General features: G+C 47.2%; 2 protein-coding genes across 2 annotated transcripts; both read right to left on the reverse strand.

Annotated features, from left to right (window-relative positions):
• Positions 1-4,261: 4,261 nt before the first annotated feature.
• Positions 4,262-4,725, reverse strand: HD556DRAFT_1210259 (uncharacterized protein; the record flags this gene model as incomplete). Its single annotated transcript, XM_041296549.1, has 3 exons — positions 4,262-4,420; positions 4,471-4,632; positions 4,690-4,725. Coding segments are annotated over 3 exons (357 nt in total), but the record flags the coding sequence as incomplete, so codon positions are not given.
• A 772-nt stretch (positions 4,726-5,497) lies between these two features.
• HD556DRAFT_1437185 (uncharacterized protein) lies at positions 5,498-7,706 on the reverse strand (the record flags this gene model as incomplete). The annotated part of the gene is made up of 10 exons (XM_041305661.1): positions 5,498-5,989; positions 6,035-6,155; positions 6,206-6,351; positions 6,402-6,539; positions 6,591-6,735; positions 6,786-6,945; positions 7,025-7,179; positions 7,225-7,398; positions 7,449-7,478; positions 7,537-7,706. 10 exons carry the CDS (start codon positions 7,704-7,706, stop codon positions 5,498-5,500), a joined length of 1,731 nt encoding a protein of 576 aa, XP_041166642.1.
• Positions 7,707-19,115: the final 11,409 nt, after the last annotated feature.

The raw sequence follows: 19,115 nt of genomic DNA on the forward strand, positions 1-19,115 counted from the left end.
ATGTGTTCATTTCTAGGTGAATAGACTTTGAAATTATATCTCAATCATCTATTCAACAATAGAAACAATGTATCAGGAGCTCAGGACCATAGGGTAATCCTTTATTGTATAGTGTACCTCCCCCTCTTCTGGTGGTTCACCTGCTGGGGTTTTTTCCCTGTAGGACTGGACCTCAAGGACTGTAAGGAGTCTATTCCTGAGCATATTCAGAGTAGATATATCATATAACCAGCCCAGGACACACAGGATCCTTTTCCAGGAACAAAGCATAGACAATTGCACTTGTGACATTTTTTCACGATTTTCAGTATCTTGCCCTTGCATCCATGATCCAACCTTTTAATATATAATGAGCATAGCTTATATTCTTGCTTCTTATGACCAAGATCAGCTCACAATAGGCTGGAGTTTGTGAGCTAGTGTGTATACTTGCCATTTCGCCTGATAAGGGGCCCATGCCTTCAAAATATTGAATCTTCATAATCAAAAACCTGGGGTACATTTCAAATATCTTAAGTATCATAGACATAAATTTACAGACAAATCAACCAAGAATTGAGTACTGAGGAAGTGAAATGGGTAAGAAATTGAGTGTGGGAAACTTCAAAGACCCAAAGCATCGAAAATGGTTAGTTGAGCAGTGGTAGGACTTTAATGCTGGGTCAACTCATATTTTCACTATATCCCTTCTACCCACCCCCTACCCTCAGGGCAGTAGGCAGTATGGGTTCCTTGGGTAGTTTACGATCTATCCTACATATTTGTAATGATATTTTCGGCCTGAATCATATATAAATGTGACTTTGTATAAAAGATGTCTATTGTCACTCTCCACACATATGTCATTTTGCCTATCATTACATCAATCCTTCATGAATCTTTCTAAGCTTTTAAGCTATTATGATGGATGTATATGGGTGTTATTCCAGGTCTCTGATCACATCACAGGCTTGTTATGTTGGATATCTCGACATAATGCACACCAGGTTTCGAGTTTTGGGTTTCGGCACTTGAAACTCAGTGATTTGTGCAACAAGTGAAAAATGGAAATGTTATATACATATTTTCGGGTCTCGGGCTTCGGGTTTTGGCACTTGGCACTCAGCACTTGGTTATTTGTGTGATATAAATAAAAAACCAACATGTTGCACACTGGGTTTCAAGTTTCACGCTTTGGCACTTGAAACTCGGTGATTTGTGCAGTGAGTGAAAAATGAACATGTTGTGTACATATTTTCGGGTCTCAGCCCTCGGCACTCGGAACTCGATGATTTGTGTGATATAAATGAAAAATCAACATGTTGCACACTGGGTTTTAAGTTTCATGCTTTGGCAGAACTCGAAGCTGTTGATTTAGATATCACCTGAAACCCGAACACCTGAATGTCAAATTTTCAGTGCTGAACCCCGAACCCCGAGTGCCGGTGCTGAGTGCCGAGTCCCGAAGTTCGGAACTCAGGATTTGACATTTGAGACGAATGAAATTTTTCAGACATGTTTGAATTAACCTATGTATATCTATAAACATTTCACTAACCCCCGAACCCCGAAAGATATGTTTGTTGTCTTACATACCGAGTTCTGAGTTCCGGGACCCCTGAACCCCGAAACCCGGCAGTCCACAATTTCGGGGTTCGGGGGTTGGTAAAATGTGTATGGATATATGAAAGGTTGATTTAAAACCCCCAAACCCCGAAATTGTGGACTGTGTGCAGTGAGCGAAAAATGGACATGTTGTGCACATATTTTCGGGGTTTGGGGTTCGGGTTTCGGCCCTCGGAACTCAATGACTTGTGTAATATAATTGAAAAATGGACATGTTGCACACCCGGTTTTGAGTTTTGGGTTTCGGCACTTGAAACTCGGTGATTTGTGCAACAAGTGAAAAATGGAAATGTTGCATACATATTTTCGGGTCTCGGGCTTCGGGTCTCGGCCCTCGGCACTCGGACCTCGATGATCTGTGTAATATAAATGAAAAATCAACATGTTGCATGCCAGGTTTCAAGTTTCAGGTTTTGGCACTCAAAACTCGGTGATTTGTGCAACAAGTGAAAAATGGACATGTTGCGCACATATTTTCGGGGTTCGGGGTTCGGGTCTCGGCCCTCGGCACTCGGAACTCGATGATTTGTGTGATATAAATGAAAAATCAACATGTTGCACACTGGGTTTCAAGTTTCACGCTTTGGCACTCGAAACTCGGTGATTTGTGCAGTGAGTGAAAAATGGACATGTTGTGTACATATTTTCGGGTCTCAAGCTTCGGGTTTTGGCACTCGGCACTCGGAACTCGATGATCTGTGTAATGTAAATGAACAATGAACATATTGCACACCCGGTTTTGAGTTTTGAGTTTCGGCACTTGAAACTCAGTGATTTGTGCAACAAGTGAAAAATGGAAATGTTGCATACATATTTTCGGGTCTCGGGCTTCGGGTTTCGGCACTTGGCACTTGGCACTTGGTTATTTGTGTGATATAAATGAAAAATCAACATGTTGCACACTGGGTTTCAAGTTTCATGCTTTGGCACTCGAAACTCGGTGATTTGTGCAGTGAGTGAAAAATGGACATGTTGCGCACATATTTTCGGGGTCCGGGGTTTGGATTTCGGCCCTCGGCCCTCGGAACTCGATGACTTGTGTAATATAATTGAACAATGGACATGATGCACACTGGGTTTCGAGTTTCGGGTTTCGGCACTCGAAACTCGGTGATATGTGCAATGAGTAAGAAATGGACATGTTCCATACATATTTTCAGGTTTCGGCACTCAACACTTGGAACTCAATGATCTGTGTAATGTAAATGAACAATCGACGTGTTGCACACCGGGTTTCGAGTTTTGGGTTTTGGCACTCGAAACTCGGTGATTTGTGCAGTGAGTGAAAAATGGACATGTTGAACAATGGGTTTCAGGGTCTCGGGTTTGAAAAATAGCATAATAACAACTTTCATGTTTTCATTATCATTTGCCTATATTGACTACCGAGTCCGATAAGGGACCCCTTGGATGATCCATTGCTCAATGAAATACTACCTGATTGGAAGTGTGCTGGTTATCAGATATTCATTTGTCGACTCCCGGGTCCTGGAACTCAGAAGTCGGTATGGTTGACCCAAATTTGGGTGGTCGGAACTTGGCGTCTCGTAGGGCAACACAAGCTTCGCACCCCGGATTCCAAATTCTGCAAGACAACCTGTGCACCATCAAAGGCCATGTCAGGAGATCACCTGCTGCTCCGGGAACTCGGTAACTTTGATTTATTACCTCCTCTGAGTACGGTTGACCCAAAGGTTGGTAATCGGAACTTGGCTTCTCGTAGGGCAACACAAGCTTCGCACCCCGGATTCCAAATTTTGCAAGACAACCTGTGCACCATCAAAGGCCATGTCAGGAGATCACCTGCTGCTCCGGGAACTTGGTAACTTTGATTTATTACCTCCTCTGATTTGGTTGATGTACAACTACCTCAGCTCTATCATGTCTACAATTATGATACACATGGGCCCACCCATCTATATTTTATACCACCCTCGGCCCACCCATCTAATACAACATCCCATACAACACCCTTGGCCCACCCATCTAATTAATATGCGTCTGGGCCTACCCGTCTAATACAATATTTTATAATACCCTCGGCCCACCTGTCTAATTTAATATGTGTCTGGGCCCACCCGTGAATGTGATAACAAGTACCTACCCATCTATCTCATACACATCTACCTTAATACACCCATCTGCATAATATCCAACTACCTTGGCCCACCCGTCTACCTAATATTCATATACATCGGCCCACTCATCTACTCTATATATTCCCTGCATGGGCCCACCCAACTCCATCAGGAATAATTTGCCTCCCAGCCCATCCGTCATAGTCGAGGATATTTTTATTATGGGCCCATGGTCCGCTGGCCCGTATCATATGGGATATTATGCATGTCCGTTCCCTCGTATTATACGGAGATAGGTCACTGTAATATGTGGTCAATGTTAGGTCAGCCTAACGATCAATGCAAGTAGGATACACACCGAGCCATGTCAAGCAGATTACCACGAATTCTATCCAGTAATTTGTAGGGAGCAGTGCGCTCCTCAAACCACTGCAAGGAGTCAAGATGTGCAAGGTAGACCAGACCATAAGACACCGAGGAGAATTTAATGTCTTCCCTGACTCCAGTGGTCCACTCGTCGACACAACATTCCATCTGTCAGATGTTAGCTGCTGCCAACCATCAGACATCTCCAAAGTACTCACCACTGTGAGTACCAGCGCCATCACTTTCACAGGTAAAGGATCGAAGTATTTAGCATAGAGTATACCTTCGTCACTGCGATTTGCAAACCACATATCATTAATTGCTTTCTGGATTAATTCCGTTTTGTATATGCTGGATTTCAACTCCCAATCCTTTCACTCGCACAGTCAGACATTGCCTAATGAGGGTCAAGATGACATACCTTAAAAACAAATGAATTCCCTTCCTTCAATGACTCGGCCAAGTCATGGTTTGCCTTAATAGCCACCATTGAACGGCTGGCCCAGAAGCCAAAAAATGATGCTGTGAGAGCATGCATCTTTGTTTTGAGCTCCCTGCGCACATGGGACGTGCGCCTCGTTATCTATGCCATCACAAAACATCAAACAAGGTCAGGATGAGAACCTAACAGAGTGCTTACCATTTTCACCAATGAAGGCGTGAGTTGGATGGTAAGTCCAGTAATATCAGATGCCTCATGCCAAGCACGTTTCACTAGCTTGGTTTCGACCAAGAGTGTATCGGGAAAAGGTGCCCGAGTGACGACAAGACAGCGGTAAACAGATGAGCCCCTTCAGTGACCAATTCCGTATTATACGGGCCACCCGACCTACATAATATCCTGTATCAGACGGGCCAGCGGACCATGGGCCCATGTTGTGCATCACCAAAACTCCACAACCTAGATATGGGAAGATAAGGTCATATCACGAGTCGGAATGTACCAGCAGATACAACAGGCACAGAAGGTACCAGCAGCTCCAGAGCACCAAAACAAAGTCTTATATAGGAACTCGTTTTTCAGCACTGGTCGATCATGATGACAATTTTCTGTCATGTGCCCGATCATTTGATGGATGAAAAGCCGCATGCTGTAGTCCTTAGCACCTGCTAGTACTTGCTGGCGCCTTATCACACCTCACCAGACTGTTCGTGTTGTATAAGCACATATCATCATTGCAGTACCGTACAAGCATGTAGTAGACAGACAAATTTGAGCACAAAGGAAACATGTGTGAGATACAGGTATGTGTGATGCAACATGAAAACGACCAGTGCAATTGCGAGTGAGAGTCTGTCCAGTAGTCGTGCATCATTAACGAAAAATGCTGAGTCCGTTTGAAGCTGTGATGCGATGATAGCGAGAGAAACAGGAATATGATGCCGTGGTGCTAAAAACCACATAGTCAGTCAAATATACCCAAGGGACATCAAGCACGTACTAAAGTCTATTTCCGGCCCTTGCGTTTCCTCTTGCTGGTGGTGGTGGTGGTGGTGGTAGCCTTGCCCTTGCCCTTCTTGGTGCGCTTCGACGGGGCAGGGACATCTGAATCATTTTCTGTCAGTGAGCTCTCATCATTGGACTCCATCACATTAGTCCTGCCACGCTTCTTAGACGTTCGGGTGCCAGTGCCTGAGCCAGATGGGACGGGAGCCAAAGGGAGGGTGTGAGACAGTGCATCGCTAGTGCCTGAACCCGATGGGATGGGTGCCAAAGGGTTGGTGCGAGGCGGAGCTCCAGCATCCACATTCGGAGTCACCACCTGCTGCTGAGAAGTTGGTATGATAGGACATGGCTTGGGGATGGCTTTTGCTGGAACAGGTGCAGGTTCTTCAAAGGGAGGCGGCGTAGTGGCAGGAGTCGAAGCCATATTGATCACAGATGTATCAGAGCCAGGATCGGAAGGTAGGGTACTACCTTGCGCATCTGAAGATACGGACTGAAATAGACATTAGCAAAATATCATTTTTAAAAAATAACGAACCTTAAGTCGCGCTTCGCGACTTGCAAACTGTTTTCGCATGCTGATCAAATCATCTTCTTCCTCGTTGTCATCATCGCTAACGTCAAAGACCGGTATACCCGCCTTGTCGCCAAACACAGACCTTTGCGAGAACTCAGCAACGTGTGACAGATCAATGCAAATAATACATACATATTCCACCACTCAAGTAATGAATCCGCCCATGTCTGATCGAATGGCTCTTGGATGGCTCGGATGATTCGGTAGTAGGCCTCGTGATAGTCGTATTTACCGTCCATAGCTTGCCATTTGTCACGCGATGAAATACTGAAACGGCACTGAAAATTGAGTTGTAAGATGTGTTAAAGAGATGTTTAAAGACGTATACCTGGACGAATGTATAGGCCACATGTTCAGCATCCACCTTCAGCATGTTGTGAAGCTTCGCGTTACCAGAGCGAGTTGTAACAACCTCTCCATCATTGGCCAGAGCGGAGGAAGGGCCCTTGAATATGTGCCGAAAGACCTATGGTAGAGTTAAGAGAGCGTCAGGAAAACAAAACATTAAGTGACATACCCGTTTCATAAGATAGCCTTTGAAAAGGCCATTCTGCATATCAAGCGGATTGAAATTCTCTCCAGGTGAGTCGCCCTCATATGCAAATGCAGGCCATGCAGCTGCATGCATCTTGATATGCCCACTTTGCAACTCTCCCTGAATCCTGAACAATAGTGAGAAAGGCAATACACTGAGTAGATACTATATACATACTTCTTGGGATTCTTGCAATAGGCCACAAGGTGTTTGATCGGACAGAGCATGCCGGCGAGTTGGGGATGATTCACGCCCATCATAGCACGTGACCTCTGGTTGTCAGAGTAAATCGCAGGTGTCAGTGGGTGGTTTACAGCGTCTAGGGCCGCATAGCGCCCTATATAAGGCTTGAGTTGCGTCTTCAGAGCAGATTTGCCCGATGATGTCCTGCATCTTCTCATGGAGTTAGCACTGACAATTCTGCAGAGTTAGTTTGCGCACCTCCGATAATATATGTCCCAGCTCCTTTCGATGCTTCTTTGTGTTTCCCTTAACAAGGGTGCGGAGGTAGGGCGCGCTTGTGAGGATCCTTTTGTAGGTCCTCAAGGAACGCTCTTGTACATCTTTTTTCCTGCGAAAGTGTTATCTATGATGAGAAAGCAAACTCCGGACTTACACATGTTCAAGGGTCTCCTGGCGCTCCTTCTTGGCAGCATCATCCTCGATCAAAGTTCCGTCCTTGGCAGATTCTTCCTGCTCAAGGAGCATACCGATTCTAAAAGTGTCCTTGAGGACAACATACATGTCGATTGCACGTGGAATCCAACATGCAACGTGCAGGCATTGGTCCCTAGTAATACATCATTATGAATTCAAATAACTAAATGAAAATGAAAATACCTCTTGCTATCACGACTCCTATTTGGTTTTCTGTGAATATATGCGATGTTAATGGTAATGATCTGATCGGGTAATGCTCAGAACCTACTTCAACGATTTTTTCTGAGGCTGTTTGCCTTTATCAGAAGCCTTTTGCGCCTTACTTTTGATGATCGGAGTTGGAGATGAATGTGAGGACTCATTTCCAGAGAGAGAAGAGTCGAAGTCGCTACTGTCTTCGGATGCACTGCTCCATATGGCGCGTCGTTTCTGAGGCATGATACTACGATAGAACTTGTTACAAATGTTGATATGGTTGTTGATTATGGGGAGAGCAAGATCAAGATTAATCGTCCGACATCGAAATATCCTTGAGGTCATTGTTTATGTTTGTTGTTTTGGAGCTTGAATCTGATCAATCTGTGCTGCATGTGCTGCATGTGCAAGTTCATATCCTGATTCCTATGATCTTGATCGTATTCATATCATCCATGTGCTAATAGTAAGTTCTGAGTCCTGACTACCTTGTCATCCTAATTCCAGATAGGTTTGTATTTGAACACCTCGGTACAGGACAAGCTGCTGCCTATGTAGGGATTTGAGGATTCAGAGGACCGGAAGTTTGGAAGAAAGGCTTGTGAACGTGAGTCCCTCCTTTTCTTATTTGTTAACACACCAAACTAATCTGCCGTATCTCTCTTAGATTCGTATTATGATATCCTCGCATGTAATCATAAGTACATTGTGTTAATTTGACTTTACCTTCTGTGCTTTACTGTGTGGATTGATCACAAGAACCAAGGTCATAGTGAGTGATATAAAGTGCGCTCTGATATCTTACTTGCAGAACCACACTTCTCCAATGCCAGACTTGACATGTCTGGGCTGCGGTAAACCTTTTCCTACCCAGAAACAACTATCTGCGCATGGTTCATGATGCTCAAAAAACCGGGCACTCAATCTCACGAGTTCCACATTCAGCGCCAAGAAATGTCAAAAGTCAAATAAGTCTGGCAAGAATTCAAAGCAGACACGCATTGAGCGGGAGGAAATAATTGAGCAAGGTATGGATGACCAACATGGAGCCTTTGACTATCAAGCCCCAATGGATATCTCGGACGATGGTGTCATTTTTGAACAGGTAAATATATTCATTCACTTGAAAGATGACTAACTTCGGTACTGATGTTACCAGCTGGAAGATATTGCAGGTCCATCAAACATACTCTCACCCTCACCTCCTCCCCCAGTCACTTCAAAGCGCTCTGGACGCACAGTGCGCATGCCTCAGCGCTTTATCGACTACCTTCCAGGATCAGCTACGCACCTTGCTCATATGCCTCCCACTAACCGGCAGCAACGCGGCCGTGTTCTGGCAGATCAATCCGATCATGATCGAGCACCATCTCCATCTCCAGCCCCTACTTCTGATCCAGAAGATCCCCGCCCTGCGCCCATCCCATTCCAGACTGAACCCGATGCAATGGGACTTTACTGCGTGTACCCAACGCATCCCACTTTAGCTCCTGAGGGTAACTTAACCTTAGAGAGAGTTACGGATGCCCCAACCCTGGACAATGGGCAAGGTGCAGCTCACGGAGTGCACCCTGGTCTCTCCACGCCCGAAATTAGTGCTCAGCACTTGTTTGATGGGTTCTCAAACCACACCTCTAGAGTCCTGATGGTGTGGCATTACTCTGGGACCAATAGCAATACAGGGGCCAATGTCAATCGTCTTGCAGACTACCTTAGTTCAGATCCTCGTTGCTCCCTTGCGCACCTGAGTGGATTTAATTTCACGCGCGAAATGAAGCTGTTGGACAAGTACATTGAAGATAAGTCTAACCCCTTTCGAGAAGAATATGGATGTCGCCGATCTACTGTCAAGATCCGGTTACCAAATGAGAAGACGAAGTTTCCATCAGAAGCTGATGCTCCTGAACTTGAGATCCCAGGTGTTCATCATCGTTCTTTGACTGACATCATCACACACCTGTTTGAAAGTGATGTCTCGCAGTCATTCAATATGACACCATTCGAACAGTTCTGGACCACGCCTGATGATCATACGATCAAAGTTTTCTTGGAGGCATATGCATCCCCTGCACTGATGGAAGCTTACACAGAAGTCAATGCACTCCCTCATGACCCTGAAGATGACCTTGAGCGTGTCGTTGCCTTGCTCATGGTGTGGTCAGATGCTACGCACCTGGCAAACTTTGGAGACGCCTCCCTCTGGCCATTTTACGTTTTTTTTTGGGAATCAGTCCAAGTATACACGAGGCAAGCCGACAGCCCGTGCTTCACATCATTTGGCATATATTCCAACAGTATGTATCACTCATTTTCATTAATATCGGTATCTTACTATGTTTACTTCAGCTTCCAAATAATCTACAAGAAATCTACATGGATATCTTTGGCGAGGCTACATCGAGCGATGTTCATACACATCTGAAACGCGAGTTGATGCAAGCGATATGGCAATTACTTCTGGATGGTAAGTTTATGGAAGCATACAAACATGGAATTGTGATCCGGTGCTCTGATGGGATCACACGAAGAGTATTTCCACGATTCTTTTCATATTCGGCGGACTATCCTGAGAAGTAAGTACACGTTTCATTTTACATGTGATTGGACATGAGGCATTAACATGTTTTGCACTGCGCAGAGTTCTACTTGCTACTATAAAGTTTCTTGGAGGGTGCCTCTGTCGATGCTGCCTGGTCAAGAAGGCAGATGTCCACAAGATGGGCATGAAACTTGACATGAAGCATCGCGTGACTAACAGATGCATTGATGACTTCCGACGACGGCGCAGTGTTGAAGAAGCCCATGTTTTGATTTTTCGACTCGGAGTCCCTGTGAGTGGGAGCTGTGTCAAAGCAATTCTTGATGAAGCTTTGTATGTTCCAATTTGTGTAAGCAACTCTACATATTCTATGTTTCTTTCACTAATACATGGGTTCAGTCTGCATTGTCTGAGAGACTTGCAGAATACGGATTGAACATGTTCGATATGTTCCTCGTTGACCAGCTTCACGAGTTTGAGCTTGGCGCATGGAAGGCCAAATTCACTCATTTGATGCGGATACTTCACGCAGCTGGAGGGAATGCGATTCCAGATCTCAACAAACGGTAGTTTTATTTTGCGTATCAGTTGTCTTGCAAGCTCACAGTGATTTCATACTAGATACCGAAAAGTACCAACATTTGGCAGGGGAACTATTCGTCGCTTCCACAACAACGCCTCTGCCATGAAAAAACTTGCAGCCCACAACTTCGAGGACCTATTACAAGTAAGTCAACTTTAATGATCATTGTTTATTTATTTTTAACTTCTCCAGTGCGCTATTCCCGTCTTCGAGAAGCTATTGCCGGACGACCATAATAAGATCATGCTTGACCTTCTATTTGATCTCTCTGTTTGGCATGCATATGCCAAACTTCGAATGCACACAGAAGACACGCTCACATTGTTTGATACTGCAACCACGGTCTTAGGCCAATCTGTCTGAAAATTCTTCAAGACTACATGTAGCTACTACCATACAACAGAACTCCCTCATGAGTATGCGGCACAAGGACGTCGAGAGGCTGCATTAGCAGCCAAACAACCTTCATCTTCAGGTAAAGGGAAGCAGAAGTCCGGTCCCAAGTTCAAGGCCCTCAATTTGTCAACTTATAAGTTCCATGCTCTCAGACATTATCCTAACACAATTCGACGTTTCGGTACTACAGACAGTTTTTCCACACAGCCAGTAAGTTTATCTCAAATTGAACTGTCGACTATCTGACATCCTATTTTTAGGGAGAACTCGAACACCGGCGAGCCAAGCGCTGGTATCCTAGGACAGCCAAGAACAAGACAACCATGGTCACTACAATGACCCACCTTGAAGCCCGTGAACGGGTCATTGCACGGATTAACCAACGACGCGAGGAGCTACTCAAGGCACCCAGCATACCACGCGAACGGACATCACCTGCTGCACACTATCACATTTCGAAATATCCTAAAGCATCATATGATATGACTGCATGGCTCAGCGACCTGATAGAAGACCCTGCAGTTAAGGTAAGTAGTTCATTGTATTTTTAGATCTGTTGATAGTGAACACAATGTCATAGGACTTCATTCCGAGAATGAAGAACCATCTATTAGCAAGATTGCGCGGTCTCGAGTACTCTGGAGATGAACATGAATTCTCCGACGAGGACAGAAGCCAGGTCATTCTTGCCAACAATCAACTCTACGAACACAGTATCCTGCGCATCAACTATACTACATACGACCTTCACCGAGAGCAAGATTCAATCAACCCAAGAACTCATGCTGACATCATGATGTTGTCACATGAGACTGATGAGGACTGACACCCCTATTGGTACGCCCGCATTATCAAAATATTCCATGTCAATGTGTGGGACTACGGTCCAGGTGTTTCCCAAGTTGCACCTACTCGCATGCATGTGTTATTTGTGCGTTGGTTTGGGCGAGATGTTCCCTTCAAAGCTGGATGGTCTGCCAAACGACTCCATCGCATTGGATTTTTTAGTCGAGACGATCCTGACAGCTTCGGTTTCGTTGATCCTGATCAAGTGATCCGGGGAGTTCATTTAATTCCCGGATTTGCATATGGATGAACTGACACTCGACTCGGACCTTCATTTGTCCGTCCACCCAAAGACAAGGACACGGACTTCATGTATTTTTATGTGAATCAGTATGTATTGTCTTCACTACTCTATGCTACTACTAATAAATGCTAATTTTCTCTTTAGTTTCGTAGATCGGGACATGTTCATGCGTTTCTGAGGAGGTGGGGTGGGCCACAGGATGTCGAAAGAGCTGTATGAACATCTGCGGAGTGATGGCGCTGTGGAGAATGCCGACGAGATCGAAGAAGTTAATTTCGGAGAGTCGGATCAACCTTGGGGAAGTGAGGAAGAGATTGATGAGGAAGACGAGAACAGCAAGGGCAGTGAGGATGAAGACCATGCCAATGATGAGCCGGAAGATATGATTGTAGCTGATGACGATGAGGAGCTTGATGATGACTTTCTCGAACAGGAGGGGTATGGTGCATTATGATTTCTGGTCCAGTCCTTTGTATCTTAGTGAATATCAGGCAATATCATATTTAGTTTTGATTATCATATTGATATACAACTGGTAAGAGTATCTATACATACAACAATCGAGAGTTGTGCCGGTGTCAGGTTGGACATGATACCAGGAACACCTGCACAGACACCTCTTGATTCGGACTTGGACAGCTTGCATTCGAACAGGACAGAGGGAAAAGAAAGCAGGGAATGTCAGGTAGCATCCAGACTGATAGCAGTATAGCAGAGTATGGTTACATTGACAGCACATTAAGCAGATACTTACAATGTACTGGCTACTCCATGTCATCGATTATATCACCTTCGCAAATGACGTCAGTCATGATCGAAAACAATTTGTCAGCATCAGCCTAATCAGGCAATACCAGGTTTTTGAAGTTTTCGTGATGTGTATATCTGTCATATCCCGCGTTCTGGACCTGGACCTATCACACTCATCATTTCCGGATTTCCGGATCCGGCTGACTTCTATGTATCGTCCGGATCCGACCCGCATCTAACTTCCGTGCCTTATCCCTTTGGTATTTCCCTTATCTGTTAGTACACTTTATTTTCCGTCCCTTATTCATTTCCGTCTTCATTTTACTAAGTTCCGATAGACTAGTGATAGTCGTCCCATATGTTTTCTTCATAGCTTCGCACTGCACTTACTGTTCTCCGTTATGTCCTCAGTAGTATATAAACCCCTGTACAATCTCTGTAGTTTCCTCAGTTCGAATATTATCTTAGACTCTGCTCATTCTCTCCTCCGTCCGACTTGAGTATCTCTCTCGTCGACCTCCGCTCGTCTTAGGATTGAGTCCTATAGACTTGTCACCTCCGCCTCTACCTTTGGTAGTCCTCCGCTGTTTCCTTTCTAGTTCGGACTTCGTCCGGATTAGTCTTATCTCTTGTTCCCGAACGTCCGCCGGAATTCCCACGCATCGGACATCGGACTCCGGACATCGCCCGACGCCCTCCGGACATCGTCCAGTAACCTTCGGACATCGTTCGACAGCCTTCGGAAGTTAGGGGCACGTACTCGGGTAAGGGGCGCAGCGCACGAGCTGAAGCCAAGCCCTTCGGATCCGACCCTTGAGCACGTTCTTAACAGTATATTCGAACTCACACCTTACCGAGTATACTTACATCTGACTTCATGGCACCTACACAGGCGCAGACCGCTCTCAATGCAGCGGGTGTAGTAACCGCCCGACGCGACTCTACTCCCATAGTTGATGCCTTCCTCAGTTTCTCACAGCGCCGCGCTAGTGCGCAAGGCGCTGCCTCCAGTATCTCACAACTCATGAATCGCCCACATCCGTCTACCCCCACCCCCACACCCACTGGAAATCTTCCGCACAATGATTCCGACGATGAACTTGCCCTAGGCGGTAACCCGCCGGGAGGAGGTGGCGGAGATCCGGATGATGAACCTCCGGAAGACTTGACTGACGATGAAAACGAAGGTCTAGGTCCGCAAGACTTGGTCTTCCTCCGGCTATCCCAAGCCATCAATAACCTGGCACGTAACAACCGCCAATCCTCCGGATCCGGTGACTCCAAAGTCAAAGTCCGAGAACCGGATACCTTCGACGGCACTGAGCCCCGGAAACTCCGGGCGTTCTTTGTCCAATGTGAGCTTAACTTCCAAGCTAAGCCGAAATCTTTCCGTACCGGCTGAACTAAGGTCAACTTCGCGCAATCATACCTCAAGGGCATGGCCCTTGAATGGTTTGAGCCGGACCTCCTTTCGGATGATCTAGCGGATCGTCCGGACTGGATGGATGACTACTCCGAGTTCATGTTAGAACTCCAAACTAACTTCGGACCTCATGACCCGGTCGGAGATGCGGAAATGCAGCTGGAACAGCTCTGTATGCGCGACGGACAGCGCATCAACAAGTATGTTGTAGAGTTCCAGCGGCTAGCTTCCCAAGTCCGAGGTTGGGGCGACGGAGCTTTGCACCATCAGTTCTACAACGGACTTCCGGCTCGCATCAAGGACGAAATCAGTCGTCAAGGAAAACCCACCACTCTGTCCCAATACAAAACTCTCGCCCAGACTATCGACGCCCGATACTGGGAACGCAAGGGAGAAGTCTCCTGCGAAACCAAACCCTCCGCATCCGTGCCTCCTGCTAAGCAGTCAACTTCCACTTCCGACCGGAAAGATTACTCCGGCGGAAAATCCGGAAACACTTCGGCTTCCTCCTCTGCCAAACTTCCGGACTTGACGTCCAAGCTCGGAAAAGACGGTAAACTCACCTCCGAGGAGCGCCAGAGGCGCATGGAAAAGAAGCTCTGCCTCTTCTGCGGCGGACCCAGTCACACTGCTCGGGACTGCCTAAAATCCACTTCCCGTGCGGCCAAAGGTTGTGCTAGCACGGTGACTCCGGAAGCCAAACCGGAGGTCTCAGAAGAGACAAAAAATTAGTCCGCAACCCTCTTAACTCCGCGCGGGACGAGGGTTGCGTTGACTCAACCCGTGCAATGGAGCTACGTCTCAATGCTATTTCCTTTTCCGATCCGAACTCTCTAGTACCATCTGTTTCAATTTCTACTTTTCCCGATATCTCTCCGTTTCCGGCTCTTGTAGATTGTGGATCATCTCATTGTTTTATAGAAACCAGATTAATCCGAGAAAATAACATTCCAACCTATGCAATTCCTCCGCTTCCGCTCCATCTGTTTGATGGTACTTCTAATGCCACTATTACTGAGGCAGTAGATTTACCGATCCGGTTTCCGACCGGCGTGGTTACCTCCGAAACATTTTATGTTACTCCGTTGGACTCATCCTGTTCCATCGTTCTAGGATATAGCTGGCTCACCCGACACAATCCGTTGATTGACTGGGTAAAGGGCAGCATCGATTTCCGTCTGATTCCTCATGGAGTGCCTCCGACCCCTCCGACCTCTTTTCCGCCGGCTCCAGCGGAAATCCCTTCCTCAACCTCGCCGAGTTCCTCCGCTGATAACACCATTCCTAATATTTCCCTAATCAATGCAGTTGCCTTTTGCCGGGCCTGCAAATTAGAGGGATCGGTCCAGTTCAGTATTTTCGTCCGACCCACCGGTGTCAATCTCCACTCTGCTACACTCTCCTCCGAACCTCCGAACCTATCCGGAATCCCTTCGGAATATCATGAGTACGCGGATGTCTTTGATAAAAGCAAAGCCGGACAGCTCCCTCCCCATCGTCCCTATGATCTTAAGATCGATTTGGAAGAAGGAGTGGCTCTGCCCCTTGGCACCATCTATTCCCTTTCTCCGGTTGAGCTTGTAGCTCTCCGCAAATTCCTTGATGAGAATATTGCGACCGGACTTCTCCGTTCCTCATCCTCTCCGCATGGAGCCCCTGTCCTGTTCGTCAAAAAGAAGGACGGCTCCCTACGCCTCTGTGTAGATTTTCGAGGACTCAATAAAATCACAAAAAAAGACCACTACCCGCTTCCCCTCATTTCCGACCTTCTCGATTCTCCGAGCCGCGCAAAAATTTACACTAAAATCGACCTCCGGTCCGCATACCATCTAGTCCGGATGGCGGAAGGAGACAAGTGGAAAACTGCTTTCCGGACGCGCTACGGCTCGTATGAATGGTTGGTTATGCCGGAGGGTCTCACCAATGCTCCGGCAGCTTTCCAGCACTTTGTCAACACCATCTTCGCCGATATGCTTGACATATGTGTTATTGTGTATCTCGACGACATCCTCATTTATTCCGCAGACCTTGCATCTCACAAACAACACGTCCTTGAAGTTCTCCGACGCCTCCGGAAGCATCGTTTATACGCTAAACCGGAGAAGTGCGAATTCCATTCCGACTCCGTAGAATACCTTGGCTACCTCCTATCTCCGGCCGGCCTTACCATGTCTTCGGACAAAGTCCAGACTATCTGCGACTGGCTGGAGCCCCGGAAAGTTAAGGATATTCAATCATTCCTCGGATTCGCCAATTTCTATTGTCGCTTCATCTTTAACTACTCGGATATTGTAGTTCCGCTTACGCGGCTCACTCGCAAGGATGCTCCCTGGAATTTCTCCGAGGATTGCCGGAAATCCTTTGAAACTCTCAAGAAAGCCTTCACTACCGCTCCGGTGCTTACGCACTGGATGCCGGATGTTCCTATCGTCGTTGAGACGGACGCTTCTGACTATGCCATAGCCGGAATACTTTCTATCGTATGTCCGGACCAGGAGCTCCGCCCGGTTGCTTTTTACTCCCGGACCCTTTCGACTCCGGAACTCAACTATGACACCCATGATAAGGAACTTCTAGCTATCTACGAAGCTTTCCGGTCCTGGCGACACTACCTTGAAGGCTCTGCCGAGCCGATAGACGTCGTCACGGACCACAAGAACCTTGAGTACTTCGCTACCACAAAACTCCTCACCCGCCGCCAGGCCCGCTGGTCGGAATACCTCCATCAGTTCAACCTCATTATCCGTTTCCGACCCGGAAAACTCAGAGCTAAGCCCGACTGCCTAACTAGACGTTGGGACGTCTACCCCAAAGAGGGGGATAAGGACTACGCTCAAGTTAATCCACACAACCTCCGGCCGATATTTACCACAGAACAGCTCGCTTCGTCCCTCCGGGCATCACACCTAGCAATTCCGGTGCTCCAGATAGCTGTACTGATGGATGTTGAGCAGCTTCATAAGGACATTTTGTCCGCCCTCCCTAATGACCCTATCGCTTCCTGTCATCTTCCAGGTCCGTCGGACCCGAGATGGACAGTGGACGAGAGTGGTTTCCTCCGTTACGACAACCGTATATACGTTCCAGAATCCAATGACCTCCGTCTCCGAGTGCTCCGGAATACGCACGACCACCCGCTATCCGGACATTTCGGTCAGAACCGGACCCTGGAAGTTATCCGTCGGGAATATACCTGGCCCGGAATCCGCGCATATGTGAAGGACTATGTTAAGTCCTGCACGACCTGCGCCCGAGCTAAAGTTCCGCGACACAAACCATACGGATTATTGAAGCAACTCCCCATTCCTGAGAAGCCGTGGAATTCTATATCCATGGACTTCATCGAACAACTCCCTGATTCCTCCGGCTTCACAGCCATCCTGGTAGTCATAGATCGACTATCCAAGCAATCCATATTCATTCCAACCTACGACACCATCACCTCTCCGGACCTCGCCCGGTTATTCCTCCTCCATGTGTTTTCCAAGCACGGAGTTCCGTCCCATGTCACTTCCGATCGCGGTACGGAATTCGTTTCCCACTTCTTCCGTTCGCTCGGAAAAGCACTCGACATGATCCTCCATTTCACTTCCGGATATCATCCGGAAGGTGACGGACAAACCGAGCGAGCTAACCAAACCCTAGAACAATACCTCCGGATCTACTGCAACTATCAGCAGGACAATTGGTCGGAACTGTTACCCTTGGCCGAGTTTGCATACAACAACACTCCGAGTGCTACCACCGTAGTTTCGCCATTCTTTGCCAATAAGGGTTATCACCCGAACATTTCCATACATCCGGAGCGTGATCTTTCCTCCGCCCGCGCCCGGGATTATGCTATAGATTTAGATGAGCTTCACCAATTCCTCCGAGAAGAAATGTCCCTTGCCCAAGCAAGATATCAAGGACCCGCGGACGCTAGACGGAAACCCGCTCCGGACTTCAAGGTCGGAGATCAGGTCTTCGTCAAAGCAAAATATTTCCGCTCGACCCGACCATCGAAAAAGCTCTCAGAAAAGAATCTCGGACCATTCGACATCATCGCTCGTCCCGGCACCCACTCCTTTACCATCCATCTTCCGGACGCTATGCGATCCGTGCAACCTGTATTCCATGTCTCTCAGTTAGAACCCGCAACTCCAAACACTATTCCTAATCGCATCCAACCTCCTCCGCCTCAGGTATTAGTCGACGGAGAACCGGAATACGAAATCTCCGAAATCCTGGACTCCAAGATCGACCGCCGGAGACGTCACTGCCAACTACTATACTTAGTACGTTGGGCTGGATATGAGGGGACAGACGAAGAAACTTCCTGGATACTCGCAACCGAACTCGGAAATGCGCCGGAACTTCTATCGGATTTCCACTCGGCATATCCGGATAAGCCGGGACCAATTTCTAACAAAGAGTAAAAAAGGACATGCATATATGTACATTATTTAGGCATCCGATATCCGGACTTCGGATCCGACAACCTAAGAGTCCATCTCCATATCTCCGCCGGATCCGCCGGCCTCCTTTTCCGCCTCCTCACCATTTTCCTCCTCCGGAGCATCCTCTACATGCATCCGGAAACCACCCCTCAGACTCTCCATGAAGAGAGTCTGAAACTCCCTCTGCTCCTCCATGAACCGGAGCATGGTCTCACTCGGTCCATCGCAGCTCTACTTCCCTCCGCCGCTGCAATACCCCTCTCCATCAGCCCATTCGTCCGGGCCAGTTCCGCCACTATATTGTTGGCGGCCGCGACCCAGGCCTGGTCGTCGTACTCCGTCCAGTCTTGATCCTCTCCAATAACCGTCTGGGGATTGGAGACTATTTCCACATCGTCGTCGATGTCCTCCAGACTGCGCTGACGTCTTTTT

This window comes from Suillus plorans, assembly GCF_016647745.1.
Source record: "Suillus plorans strain S12 chromosome Unknown HD556scaffold_3, whole genome shotgun sequence".
Lineage (NCBI taxonomy): Eukaryota > Fungi > Basidiomycota > Agaricomycetes > Boletales > Suillaceae > Suillus > Suillus plorans.